This window comes from Pagrus pagrus, assembly GCF_965226575.1.
Source record: "Pagrus pagrus genome assembly, chromosome: 14".
Lineage (NCBI taxonomy): Eukaryota > Metazoa > Chordata > Actinopteri > Spariformes > Sparidae > Pagrus > Pagrus pagrus.
In genome coordinates this window covers 16,053,680-16,068,231 of record NC_140198.1, presented here as the reverse complement: position 1 = coordinate 16,068,231, position 14,552 = coordinate 16,053,680, and the positions used below count along the sequence as shown (strand labels likewise).

General features: G+C 39.5%; 1 protein-coding gene across 1 annotated transcript in view; it reads right to left on the bottom strand.

The window, feature by feature from the left end:
* LOC311269871 (androgen receptor-like) overlaps positions 1-2,082 on the bottom strand; it is a 28,342-nt gene extending 26,260 nt beyond the window's left edge. The window contains exon 1 of the mRNA XM_084374364.1: positions 530-2,082. Coding sequence (XP_084230490.1) covers positions 530-1,602 — 1,073 coding nt within the window. The 5' untranslated portion in view covers positions 1,603-2,082. The remainder of the gene's footprint in view (positions 1-529) is intronic.
* Between the last annotated feature and the right edge of the window lie 12,470 nt (positions 2,083-14,552).

The window sequence follows — 14,552 nt, the reverse complement described above, 5'->3', positions numbered from 1 at the left end:
ACAGCTTCCTGCACATACATTGAACATGTTGAGGATGTGAACCAGTCAAACGTATTTAGGTACGTTTGTATGAAAATACGCCACAGCCTCAGTCTGATGAGCTGAAGTTTCCCAGTGCATTTACTGAAAGTAGCCCGATAACGTCCGCAAATACAGAATTGTGCACGCAGAAGAAAATGTGAGGCAAATCAGGTTTCTTTAATCCTTTGACGGAAATAAATGAGTGCACGGTAATGTTGTCATTTTTAAAAAACATGGTGATATTAAAGTGTAGGAATTTAATTTAAAAAAGCAGGATGAATGTTAAAATAGACTCCTCACACTCATGTCTGGGGTCAGATTAAGGTCATGTGGTGAGATTTAAGACATGTAGCATTTTATCATAGTGTACATTTTTACTGTCAGAGCAAAGTCACCGTTTTCTTCTATATAACTTTTTTCCTGCGTTTTAATCCCATGGCACAAAATCTATTTGATAATAATAATTATTAATAGTAGTAGTGGGAGCAGGAGTATTAATATAGTTTACCTGGGGTCACTGTAGGGGACATCGAGCCACTCGCCGACTTCACTCTTTACGTAGCTGGAGTTGGGATAGGGCGACCTCAGCATCCCGCCTGGGTACCACTGTTCCGGGCGCGCCACGCTCCTCTCGTATGGATTACATAACGCGCTGTTGGCTCCGGTGCCGTGTGCGTTCATGCACTGCCTCGGACCCCAACACTGGGAGTTGTACCTGTCATTAAAGGTGTAATTACCGCCCCACAACGCTCCGGCAGATTCAGTGTCCTCACATTTGATTTTCACGCTGTATTGCTCCGGCTGATAACCACTTGTTACGAACCGGCTCTCCATGACTTCCCCGAAGTCTCCCGCTTCATCGGGCGGCTTGTAGAGCTGCCACGGCCTCTCTGGAGCCGGCGGGCCGAAGTGTGCCATGTTGCCCGGCGGCGCGGATTGGGCATACGGACACGCGGCTGCACGCACCGAGTCCTGGTGAGCCGTCTCCTCTGGAGTTAAGTCCTCAGCCTTGCACAATGTGAAGTTTTGCTCATCTACAGGTGTCCGAGTGGAGGTGAGGTGTTGCAGGTGCGCACCGGTCTCTGAACTTTTATACATGTCCATCAGCTGCTGCTTGTGTCCGTGCAGCTCTTCGGGGCACTTGTACTCGCTGACAGCAGCCTGGCCGCCGGGACAGCTCAGAGGCGCGGCTCCAACTCCGAACAAATACTCTCCTCGTATGTGGTCATTTGCTGCGCACTGGGAGAGAGCAGCGTCCATGTCGCTGGGGTCATTGGACTCCATGGCCAGTCCCAGAGACACGGACACAGCTTTGCACAGCTCCCTGGCTGTCTCTGAGATTGTGGCGCAGGCAGAAAAAGAGCGGCTGTCGCCCACACGGCGGTCAGCGTTTAACAACTCCTCCTGAGGAGCAGCAGCTGTTTGACAACAATGTTTTTCCATGCCACAAGCGAGCGGGATCATGTGCCCGGACTCGTAAGTGTTTGGGTCTGCGTTGTCGGCTTCTCTCATCCTGCTGGCACCGTTTCCCATTGAGTTTCTGTAGACACGGAGCGGACTTTCTTCAGTGTTTTGCGCCATGCTGGGCGCGCTCGCTGCGTCGCCTGTCTTTAATTTCTCACCTCGCGGCTAGATTTTGGTACAAAATAACTGTCGGCTAGTTTGGCTCATATCCCAGAAAGTGTTTACTCGCCCTAGAGAGACCGGAACTTTGCACGGCCACAAGGCAAAAAAAATGTCTAATGTCCAATGTCTACAGGTCCCAGAAATTGTTACTGCTCAAACCAACTCTCACGACGTGGGAAAAGGTTTTGGGGAAAGGTCTCAGGGGAGCTGCAGGAGTCACAAACTCCTCCTAAACTGAGATCTTCAGAGTCAGAGGCGCTCAACTTCGGTTTGGCCAAAGGTGAATTCAGTGGAGGACTTTTGTATCCGACCAGCAAAGACATTTCGCCCCACTGAAATAAAAGCACGGCGTCAAGTGTGGCATTTTTGAGATCCTCGTCAGAAGAGAGATGTGAATGCTGCACTACACGCAGAGCCGAGTCCTCACTTATGTTATAGTGCGTTTTCCACTTGCTTAATATCAAACTCTCAGTCTGTCTTTAATTATAAGTTGATTTATTTTTCTAACTTTATTTCCCATTTCAGACCACCATGCAATCCAGACTTTGCTGTTTGTTCTAACTGTATAAATTGGAGATTTCTGAAGTTAATCATTTCCACGTTACTCCAAACACTGCATGCTGATAACATTTCAAAGTAACTGATTAGATAATAAAGATAATTCAGATGTTCCCCTGGTGATGTCTGTTGATAATAAATAAAGTACCACTAGTATATAGTACAACTTCAGTAATGTACAACTCATTTTTAGAACAAAAAAGCAAAAGTATTGCCACTTCACATTCGGTTTAGGAAAAAGATTTGTGCCAAATTTATTTGCTAAACAAACCTATGTGCATCAAAAAGAGAAGAAGTTGATGTGACTTATTATAACTACATATATCACCTCACCATTACACAAAAGAGAAGGAGGATTCAGGGTTCTGTCAGCATGGTGCAACTCCCCATCAAGTCCTTTATTTTGACTGAAGAGTACATTTTGAATGAATTGCTATAATGGAGATTCTCGTGGTGAGTCTCACGCTGTGTGAATTAATGTTTGTGCTTGTGCAGCGTGCCGATCAGCAGCTCTTGGCAGCCGAAGATGTCAGTCTAACCCAAGCTTGAAACAAGTGAGCATTTGGGCCAGAACCACACACACAGGCATGTTGGCTGCTCGGTGGCAGTCGATTCACAAGGGCAGGCCCAGGCACAGACGCTTGCTTCACTTTACTACAGCTTGCTGCTCAATAAATCGTGTCAAATTCTTCACTCGATTTATGATGTTTCCAAGCTACAAACAGAACTGATGCTGTCTGGATAATATCATCATCACAGGCAGTGGTGGAACGACTATTCACAGCCTTTACTTATGTAAAAGTACTGATACCTCACTGTGAAAACAAGTATATGTCCTGCGTTCAAAGCCTTGCTCAAGTTAAAGTAGACCTATCAGTCAGGATTTACTTAAAGGATACTTGAGTCATTATCTACTCACCCTCATGCCGATGAAAGTCAGGTGAAGTTTCGTAGTCCATAAAACATTTCTGGAGCTCCACAGCAAAACGGCGTTACACCATTCTCCTAAATGACTGAAGTAGATGGGGACTTGTTTTAAAATGTAAAAAAAAAACAACCGAATGAAAAAGACATAAAATGGTTCCATACAGCTCATCCGACATCCTAAGAAGCCCCGAGATCCCAAGTTGATTTGAATAGATGTCGTAACACCTTTTTTAAGACCGAAATCTTCACTGTAGCAGCTAAGCTAAAAGCATTAGCGCACACCTCGACTGAAGTGGGTGCACAAGCTCGATTGAACCTCAAAGATGTAAATAACTTCTCTTCATCTCAGTTTGGGATCTCTGGGCTTCCGGAGACTTGCATTACGCCAGAGGAGCCGTTTTGACTTTACGTGACAACCACGTATTTTCATGAGCTCAGAAAAAAACTGCCTGTTTCCAGCTAATCCAAGAGGTTTTTTAAATAGTTTATTTAGCAGAAGAGGTAGGGGATTTTTTTGTACCCCATAAAAAAACACCTAATCCTTCAGTTTATCACAAACATTCACATTCAAAGGGCAGGGAGGGGATGAAAAGTCCTGACCTGAAAAGTAAGTAGTGACAAATACTAGTGGAGTAAGAATATTGTTTGCCTCAGCAGAGTAGAAACAGGAAGCTACATAAACTGGAAATACTCAAATAAAGTACAAGTACCTCAGATTTGCACAGTATTTGAGTAAACGCGCTTACTTACATTCCACCATCATGCAGATCACGTCTGATCACTCCTCAACCTCTCCTGCATCAAATGATCCAAACTGAAGCCTACTGCCGGTGCACAAAATAATGGAGATACTGCACAGACTTGCTGTTCTCCACCTGTCCACTAGATGCCACCTGCTCACCTGTTCCCAATCCCAAATCATCCTTAGCCGCTGACGCACCTGCCTCACATCACCTCATCAGTCCTACTGTGTATACAACCAGCTCACCAGGCCGTTCCCTTTGCTAGTTTTTCATGTTGTACATTTGTGTTACAACGGTACCTGTTCTTGATATCTGACACCTGTGTTTCTGACCTGCCTGTCTGCCCCTCTGGATATGTTTGCTTGTTTATACTGCCGTCTTGTGCCTGACTGTAATCCTGTCAATCTGAACATTGGTTTAGTAAATTGTCTACATTTGGGTCCTTGGTGCCATCCTCACACACTCATCTGAGACAAGGCCAGACAACTGCAACTGCCAGCATGTAAACAGACGAGACACAAGCAATTTAAGAAAGCATTTTCATCAACAAACAACAACAAACAAAAGAAGGTGCTGTTGGATTTGTAGGAGACAGTTTAAAAATAATGGTAAAAATCAGAGAGGCAGAGGCTGAAATATCCTGACTTTTGTCATAGTGATGTCATCAGGATTTTCCCTGTTTTTTGCTCTTGAAGACTACAAATTTATACCAGAATGGCTGCGGGTCAATCTGAGTTTGTAAGATGTGGGCCTTGAGCAGGCTTTTTAATGCTTTTGAATTGCATTATGGGAAAAATATGATTCACTTTTTAGGGAATACAAGTCAGGATATTTCTTCAATTTCTTCATTATTTCTAAACTCTCTCACAACTTTAACTGGCAGTCATTTTTATGCTTGGTTTGATAACTGCTTGTTGATTTGTGATCACAGACATGTAAACATCTCAAATATTTGGACAATGCTGCTGATGTTGTGGATTTACAAACATGGTGACACAGTAAAAGCCCACAGAAGTGCTGGACTACCCTCACCCGAGCCTCCTCTGTCGTCCACTAGTTAAAGGCTAAGATGACCCTAAGTTACATACAGTAAGCATGTTCACTACATCATGTCATGTGTGTACTTACACTTACCAAAACACCACTTTAAACACAGAACACTTAATAAGTGTAACAGTATCACCGGCACCTGACACTGTTGTTCTGTCACCCTCTAACTGTCTTGGCACACACTACATTTGTAATCCGACAAATTGGGTGAGCAATCTGTTTGTAAGGTGAGGTGCCAAGTTTTAAATTATAACATTAACCAAATGTTCATTTGGACCAAATGTGGATTTGTGTGTGTTGCTACAGCGCATCAGTGTTAAATATCACATTGGTTAATCAAAATATCAAAAATAAAGCCCATCACTAGGGGCCAAACTGATATGAGAAAAGTTATAATTGATCTGAAAAAAACCTTTCTTTTCTCACCAACTTAATGTAAATACTTTTTTAAAATAAAAAAATGAGGAACTAACTCCTAAAATCTAGAACATTTTAAAGGAAATAAAAAAAAAACAACTAAAAAAACCCCTAAAACTTAAATTACATTTTTAAGTTGAAACAGCCCACAGTTATTTACAATGAAAGTTTATTCCTCCAGTATATTCAGCTGGATTCCTTGTGAATTATGTTCATATGAAACTCTTTCACATTAAAGTTAGGACACGGACTAGTTTTGGAAAAAGTGTTCCTTTCTGTTAAAACTGAATGATAATACCGCATTGTACAGATTTATAGCCCTGAAAATACTCTGTCATAGTCTAACTAACTGTGACACATCTGTGATCTATGACTATAATCGCCTAGTGTTTAAAGCTGACAACCATCCCAGTCCACATGATCTCCTCGTGAAGACTTTGTAATTGAGAATACCACGTCTGAATATCAATATCAAGTCTGGGACATGATATCTACCACCATCAGAACATGATCAGTGGGGACTGAACAACTACAGTGTTCTGCTTCAGTTTGAAATTGTGCTGTGACCACAGTTGTTTTCTGCTTTTTTAAATTCACTAGTAGATAAACTTCATACTGCAAAAGCATTGATTTAAAAACAGAGTAGATGGCATGGAATGCTAATTAGTTTGTGGTTAAATCTAATCTTACCTTGAATGTTAAGAAATTAAAGCTGGAAACAACTGGAACAAGCTGTAAGATTGTGGAAACCAGCAAGAGCAAGCTAGAGTCTAAAAGTATCCAACCAATTAAAACAAACACGCCAACCAACGCGTAACACCTGAATGGCTGACTGACTTCCCCGTAGCTTTAGCTGGCTAGCACAGAGATGTGTTCAACAAGCTCTTTTAGCTTTTTGTAGTCTAAAACAGAGGTTCCAAAACTATAACATGAACCACATGAACATGAACATAAGTACCACCAACTGCAAATACCAACAAAAACAATGAAAGAGCCACCTGACCTCGCGTATAACAACATTGATAAAAATAATTCTCTTTGGCATTAAGTTCATCCGACTTGTCAGGGCCAGCGTATTCAACTTGCATCTTGCTTTCTCAACAGTTTTTTTTCTAGCCATTTCAATATTCCACTTATGCTGCTTTTTAATCAGCAGCTGAGTAGCCTGAATCTCACTGTGTTCCTAAGCTTACTAGCTCATGTCATTGTCTTTTTTAAATTTACACCAAATAAATATTTAAAGGTTCCATATTATACCATTTTTCATCAATTTCACACAGCTGTCAAAGGTCCAACAACACTGTATTCGAAATGTATTGGCCCAAACCCATCAGTGGTCCTGAATTTCAGCTGTCAGAAAGTTGCTCAAGTGAGCTCTACTGAGAGCAGCTGTTTCTGTGCCTGCACCTTTAATGCTAATGAGCTCCGTCCTGCTACACGCCCCTCTCAGGGAGAGGATGCCGCTTACGTTAGCAATAGCATGCGCTAATGTTTACGGCGGATGTATCGCTATGGCTCGCCGAGCTGCTGTCGTTCAACCATACCAGTTTGACCCAGAATCAGACCCAGAAGGCGAGGCTCCTGAAGAAATACAGACTCAGACGCAGCAGGACGTTTCAGAATGGTTAGTGTGTCTGAGTATGTTACTTAGTTTGTTCGTACGTACGTGTTGTTACAGTTACTACCATGTAGCTAATGCTAGCTCCTGCTAACGGCAAAGGTAACTTATAGTTCTGACTTCACCATACTCTTAGGCAACTGTAAATACTATCAAAACGTGGTGACACTTACCTGTGGCTCGGGTGCAAAGTCAGCTTTGTACTGACCCTCGTTACTGAAGCAGTCCGATGTGAAGTGGTTAGCACACACAAACAGACTCACAGGAACCGTAGCCGGCATGTTGTCCTTAAAAATGAAACGCAACCACTGTCTCTGTTCTTCTGTAGCTGGGACAGAATTTAGGCACTTATGTTGATTTTTACAACCAACAACAGAGCAATTTGCGTGTCTAGCTCTGCACTGGAGAGTGTTTTCGGCCTATGAAAATCCCTCCTGTCGTTACGTAACGACAGGAGCTGAATCTGAACAGCCTGTAGGAGCCTCGTTTTACCAGTGGATGGGCTGCAGAGACCATGCAGCACTCGTTTGCTTTCTTAATATTGGGAGTTGGTAGGCTCAGGGAGGACCAATTTATATATGTAGAGACCAGAGAAAACGTGTTTTTCATAATATGGGACCTTTAAACGAATAACAGCTGGGTTTTTTTAATGTGATGTGTCTACATGTGTATTTATAACTTTGTCTGTATTAAAATGCAATGAAATAACAGTTTAACTTTAACTTTTCGACTCGTAGATTGATCGATTTATGGAAAACGTGGACAGTAATTGTGTAGTAAGACGCTCAGAGGTGGTAACATTTAAGTCATGTGACCACAATGTAGTCAGTTTATAGCCCAACATTTACTTTTACGAAAATCACAAAGGTGGTGTTCATCTGTGAAGATGATCTTGCTGAACAAACGTGTAAGTATCATAAACTTGTGTTTGTCACAGAGCTTATTTTCGGCGGTGATCCAAACTCCAATTCAAAAATCTCATAGGCTTTTGTGGAGGGGACCAGGTCGATGCTAATTTCTGGGTTAGCCTCCAAAAATACATCATCGCTACACCACTCTATACAGCAAATGCATAAATAAAGAACTCTGTTGAATACCACGGTCTATAAACACAAGCAAAAAAATCTGTGACATATGTACCTCAGTCCAATAAGGCTACCCAGCACTCTGGTTACTGGTCTTTGCTGTAGGTGTGTGCTTTGTGCTAGCCACTGAACGAGTCTTTTGCTTCTGTGTGGGCTGTGTCCTTGCTGTGAATCTGGTTTGACACTGATCATGATAGTGGATCTGAGGGTTGTTTTTCTCATAAGGTTGAGCACTGATCTTAACTTTTCTTAGAGGGTGGCCTTCACAGAGTTTTTAATATCTCCCTTATCTGACCATCTTACGCATTGCCAGCTGGGAGAAGATGATTCGGTGTGGGAGGCAGCCTCCTGTCAGTCTGACGGTTGCTCTTGATGAACTACAAAAGCAGGGCCTTAGTGCCTGTGCTGTTTGTCTCTTAAAATATGCTGGCATTTGTCCAGCGGCTCTCCTTAAAAATGTCCAGGCTGCCCATCGCTTGTAGCACCCTTCAAATGGCACAAGAAAATCTGCACTTGTTTTGGTGTTTTCTTGTCAAACTGTTTTTGTTTTGTCATGCATGGCCCTGAGACTGCTCTGAAAATCTTAATGGGAGCCACAGTTTAACAGACAATAGACAAGTGTTTTGCTTTCATACATATGAAGTCAATGATGATTGCACAATGTAATGGCAAGAGAATAATAAGACCATCTGAGTTTAGACTGGTGCCCTAAAACCATGCTTTAATGCTGACCGGCGATCCATTCACAGTGTAAACTTAAATTCCCAGTTGTTTAACACTAATAAAAGTGTGGTGGAGCCCTAACTGTGAACCTCATGCTGTTTGTTTGTAACCTTGAATTTTCACTTTCACAGATTTCCCACTTTTCCAGCAGAAGAAGGTTTAAAGTCTCAGCCTTGGCATTTTGACTCTTAAAAAACCTTGCTTTTTCTCCTCCGCTCTCCCACGCATTCCCGCCTTTATCTCCACCCTCTTTCAGCTCATGGGTGAGAGTAATATTACAGTAGGCTTCATATACCACCCGCTTGAATCAGAATAAGTAGTAGTGACAGTAGGCTGTTGTTATGAATTCTTTCCAAATATTTGTGCAGGGAAAGTGTAATTTGCATGTTGTTTTTTTCACTGTGGAGCCTGCAAAGCCAAGGTAAACATAAATGGAACATTTTAATGTCAAAGTCAAAAAAGCCAATTTCATTGAGCAGAGGAGAAAAATTCTATAAATTGTGTGATTGGAAGGGTTTCAAAAGGCTAAAACAAAGCTACTACAGGACAAAATGAAAGTACTAAAAGCAGGTGTTAAATGTTGCAGGCTGCCTTCTTATCGGGGACATTTTCGTCTGGCAGACATTCATGGCCTTCGTACTGCTTGGAACAAAATTCAGTCCTTCAAGTAGACGGACAAAAAGGCTGTGATGAAACTCATAGCTAATTGTCTATAACGCATACGCTCAAGTCAAAGAAGCTCAGCTCCAAAACTCATGTAGACAGTATGAAATTGTCTGCATCAAACAAACTGAATGGGTGAGAAGGGAAGTACTGTATGTCCAGGAAGCATTAAGGTTTGTCCAATATGTGGCCATAATGGTTGGATGTCCATAGATTGTCCACCCACACCCACTTAAAAATGCATCAAACTCATTCAAAAAGTATCACATGTGATATTATATTTATATCATGTCAAGAGTATATGATTTTAGAAGCCTATGTGCAGTTTTTTTATTTAAGTATTTATTTAACAGATGAGTGATGATTGTCTTGGAGAGATATGGAATGGGTCGCACTACTCTACTCTGTTGCTGAATTTAATTCAATTAATCAGTTGTTTTTTTAATTAGATTAATTTAAATTTTACTGTTTCATGAGGACTGAGTCACTGGCTTGTAATTTGACTGACTGGAAACATGTAAGACTGAGTATCATGCTAGGCATGCTAATGGAGGTAAATTTATATTGCAAAAAACTCAAACAAGTGCACTGATAAATATCAGTTTCTCATTTTTGTCAGTATATTTAATTCAGGAAACAAGCGAAGTTCGATTACATTTTTTTTCAATTGTTTACACACAATTAATGGTACTTGAGACACAATGACCTCAACATGAAACTTGTGCACCAACCCCCTGAACCAATTCTGCTAAACTACAAGCACCATTCCTGCTTTACACTCAAATTGCAGTTCTAAAACACACTTTTTTCAGAACACTACGCACAATTCTCTGCATTTGACACAATTTCCATGGACAAAAACTCTTGTTTTCACAAGGAACACACTGTTACTCAAAATTCTAAAGTTAATTGCCCTACTATGCACACTGACTCATCACATGGGCAAACACCTGTCACACAGTTTTACAATTAGCAATCAGAGCTTTAGCATAAAAGGGCAACATGATGATGCAATGTGGATGAGGTGCTTTGGCCCGACCGAAACAGAAGAGGATGCAGCATAGTTTTGTTTTTTTACTGTAACTGCAAATTCTTCTGTTGTTTTGTATGTCGACCACTGTATGTGCAACTTTGTGTTGGTTGGGATTTACACCGTGTACATTGTTTTTGTGGGAAAAATCAAATATATTTGTTACTGTGTATTTGTGTGTTCTGAGTATAAAAACAATATTCTAAAATATTTTACAACACACTTATGTATGCACTGTCTGTAGTAAGTGTAACACTGAACAAAAAAGGTGAATGATGAATGGAGAAGAAGTGTTTTCCATTCATCATAGTGTTTTACATTGAGCACATCAGAGTTCAACTGGTTCTTATAAATGTCTATTCATATGATGGTTTGTGTGTGCCATTTGAAAACAAAATATCATTTTGAGAAGAAATAACATTGTTTTGTATGTAAAGTTTCATTTTGCAGGAGAAGTGAGGGGTTTTGCCCATTGTGTGTGTATTTTTTGATTTATGTGTAGAGTTCTGAGAGTATGAGGCATGCTTTCAGAAAATGTGTGTAAACAATCGAGAAAAAATGTTAAAGGTCTTCATAAACAGAATACTACGGTGGCCCAAAACACAACAGCAAATCAGAAAACACAACCACAAATAAGAATCACATCACATTTTCTATTTGCAACTTGTGTGTTTCGTGATTTTTTTTTTTTTTTTTTTAATTTGTTGTTATGTTTTGTGATTTTTTTGTTGTGTTTTTCTATTTGCTGTTGTGTTTTTTATTTGTTGTTGTGTTTTCCTATTTACCTTTGTGTTTTGTTGTTGTGTTTTTCTATTTGCTGTTGTGTTTTTCTATTTTCTGTAGTGTTTTGTGATTTGTTGTTGTGTTTTGTGATTTGCTGTTGTGTTTTTTGATTTGTTGTTGTGTTTTTCTATTTTCTGTAGTGTTTTGTGATTTGGTGTGTTTTTCTATTTGCTGTTGTGTTTTGTTGTTGTTTTGTGATTTGCTGTTGTGTTTTTCTATTTGCTGTTGTGTTTTGTGATTTGCTGTTGTGTTTTTCTATTTGCTGTTGTGTTTTGTGATTTGCTGTTGTGTTTTTCTATTTGCTGTTGTGTTTTGTGATTTGCTGTTGTGTTTTGTGATTCACTGTTGTGTTTTCTATTTGCTGTTGTGTTTTGTGATTTGCTGTTGTGTTTTCCTATTTGCAGTTGTGTTTTGTGATTTGTGCTTCAGGGCCTCTGTAAGAATCTCCTGGTTTCACCTCCATTCTCATTAAATAATTTATATAGATATGAAGCTAAGATGTAATACGTTCAGGTATTCTATCAATCCCATCAAATGTTGAATTGATGTAGTCATGGTTAAGTTAGGGTTCATTTAAATATTAGGTATATGTAATGTTATATTACTTACCTGTCATTCAGTACAGGTAAGTAAGATATGGGCTGCTATTAGTGTGTTGGAACAAGATTGTGTGTTGTCTGTTAATGTGTGTGTGACTGAACCCCAGAAAAAGTAACCTCTGTTTTGATTAAGCTAATAGAGATCAATGAATGCCTTTTAATTGATCAAACTTGTCATCTGAATAATGTCTGTCTGAATACACAATTTTTTAAAAGCAGAAACCTTATCAGGTCAGTCTGACACTGTATGGAGTGTACTCTGGTAAAACATCAGAGATACAATATATACGGTATGCCATATTGCTAGAACAAATGGTTGTAAAGTATTCTCTATGATATCTTAAGTCAGTCAAAACACAGAAAAGAATCAAAAAGTGTCTTTATTCTCATTCCCATCTGCCATCCTAAATATTATCATATCTAAATTTGTATTGTCGATACTTCAATCTTTCTTCTTTCTTGACATTTGTTTTTCTTAATCCAGACGCTCCTCACCACATAAAGAACCCTTCATGGCAGACAATACAAGCTGCCTATCTACCAGCAACATTATACAGATTAAGTCAGAAGTGTCTTCTAGTCCAGGTGTTGGTGGTCTGTAATGTCTATGTATTGACTGTGTCTTCTGTGATCACTGTATGACACAAAACATTTTTTGAACGTGTCATGGAAAAGTTGAACAGGCTGTTTATTTCTATGCTTCAAGTTTAACTTATCAACTTTTCTATTGTCTGGCATAATGCATGTCTATACAAGAAAAACATGGATCCCTGTGACTTCATCCATAGGTTTTCGAAAGGTGCAGTTTTAACCTAATTCATCATCTTTTAAATGTAGTTTTGCTTTTTAAACATTGATATATTAACTGACCACGGACCACAATGACATGGAGGAACCTTTCTGCAGAACTGTAGTATGATCTGACTTTCCTTGTACCCAGCCTCCAGTGGCTACCAAAGGAACTGCATTATAATGATACATCATGTACCAATGGTAATATTTAATAAAATTAAAAGTATTTAATTATTGCATTAAAAAACATGTTATTTATTTATTTACAACTCTTTCTGAAGAGACCTTGTCCTTTTGTGTGACATCTTCTGTCACACCAGAGGATGTTTCAGCCTCTTTTGTCAGTCTCTATTCCTAGCTAACCTGTCATTAGCTGATAGCAAAACACATTTGCACAATTTTGCATATTTATGTAGTTTAACATTGTTTTTTTATGTCAAAATCATAATTTAAAGGTGTCACACCGAAGGAAAACAAAAGTAATTCTGAGACAAAAACTCACCATTTGCACATATCGTGAGCTTCACAGGGGGATGGAGGAACAGACCCTGAATGAGATCCTTCAACTTAATATAGTTGACCATCTACTACATTTTAAATGATGACAGTATTAATTATATTCATTTTAACTTGTTTGACTGAAAAACCACATGCAGCTAACCCCAAGTCAAAAAGCAAATCATCAATGATTTCTACATTAGAAGCTCATAGAAAGTGACAACCATAATGGATCAACATTAAAAAAAGACCACCAGCAAAACAGACAAAGCCAAAGTTTCTTCAGCAGCTCAGAGTTGTAACTAAAAGCTGGAAAAGACCGGGCATTACACAGTCTATGCTTTAACCACCAAACATCACTTGTTTAAGCCTTAATCCTTTAATCACACAAAATGTCCTCGGGTCAATTTTGTTCTAAGTCTGATATCTACATTATTAGCTGTGTCTAATACAAAGAGCCACATATGTTCACGCTGGATAAAAAGCCTTTCAGCAGCCATCCGAAATGTGCAATCTGAATTGGAAAATCAGGCGATTTGCGTATTCCAAACACAGACACAGAAGAAGATAAATCACTCACGCACACAACTGCTTCATTCGTCTATCAAGCCGGTTATCTACAGACATCAGGAAGAATTTTGTTTGTTGATGATGTTCAGAAATGAAACAAAGATCTTTTAATCCTGAACTCATGCATTATAATACATTATATTAATAAACACATCCTTCTTACTGGAGTTTTGTTTTTTGCCTTGCAACACATCCAGACTGTATCAGCAGAAAATGGGACAGAAGCTTTAATTTCAGTTTGCGCACGTTGTCCTCCAGACGACAGGGCTTTTTTGTATCTGCTGTAGCAAATGCAGAGGTCGACTTTTAATTAAATCACATCTGCTTCACATTTGTTCACAGCGGATGAAAGCACCAGTAAGCAACACACTCTTAATTCAATCGTGGAGTGTTTGTGTAAATACAGCACATGCTTATTGTGATGGCATAATGATTAAGTTTTATGAACTGTATGAGAATATGAGCAGCTTTGTAAGGGACATTTTTGCCTTTTCTATTAATCATTTGAAAATCATAAATCTAATATAATCCACAACTAAAGGAAACTGGATTTCTAAGATTCTTTGGTATTTTTTTCAGCACTTTTAAAGAAGTAATTGTGCCTATTTTTAAGACTTAGTGAGAGACATGTGGAGAGGGATATGAGCTGATGAAGTCTTAACACCTTAACATATTAAAAAATTGTCTATCCTGCACCAAAGTCAAATATGACATTTATTTTGCCTGAAAGTGGAGTATGAGGAAGTCTGCTGTTTTCTAATGCAACACCCAGTTTCATATTTATAGTTCATGAACTCAACTTGAACTGCAGGTCAGTCACTATAAGCAGGCTTTTCTCAGGATAACGAT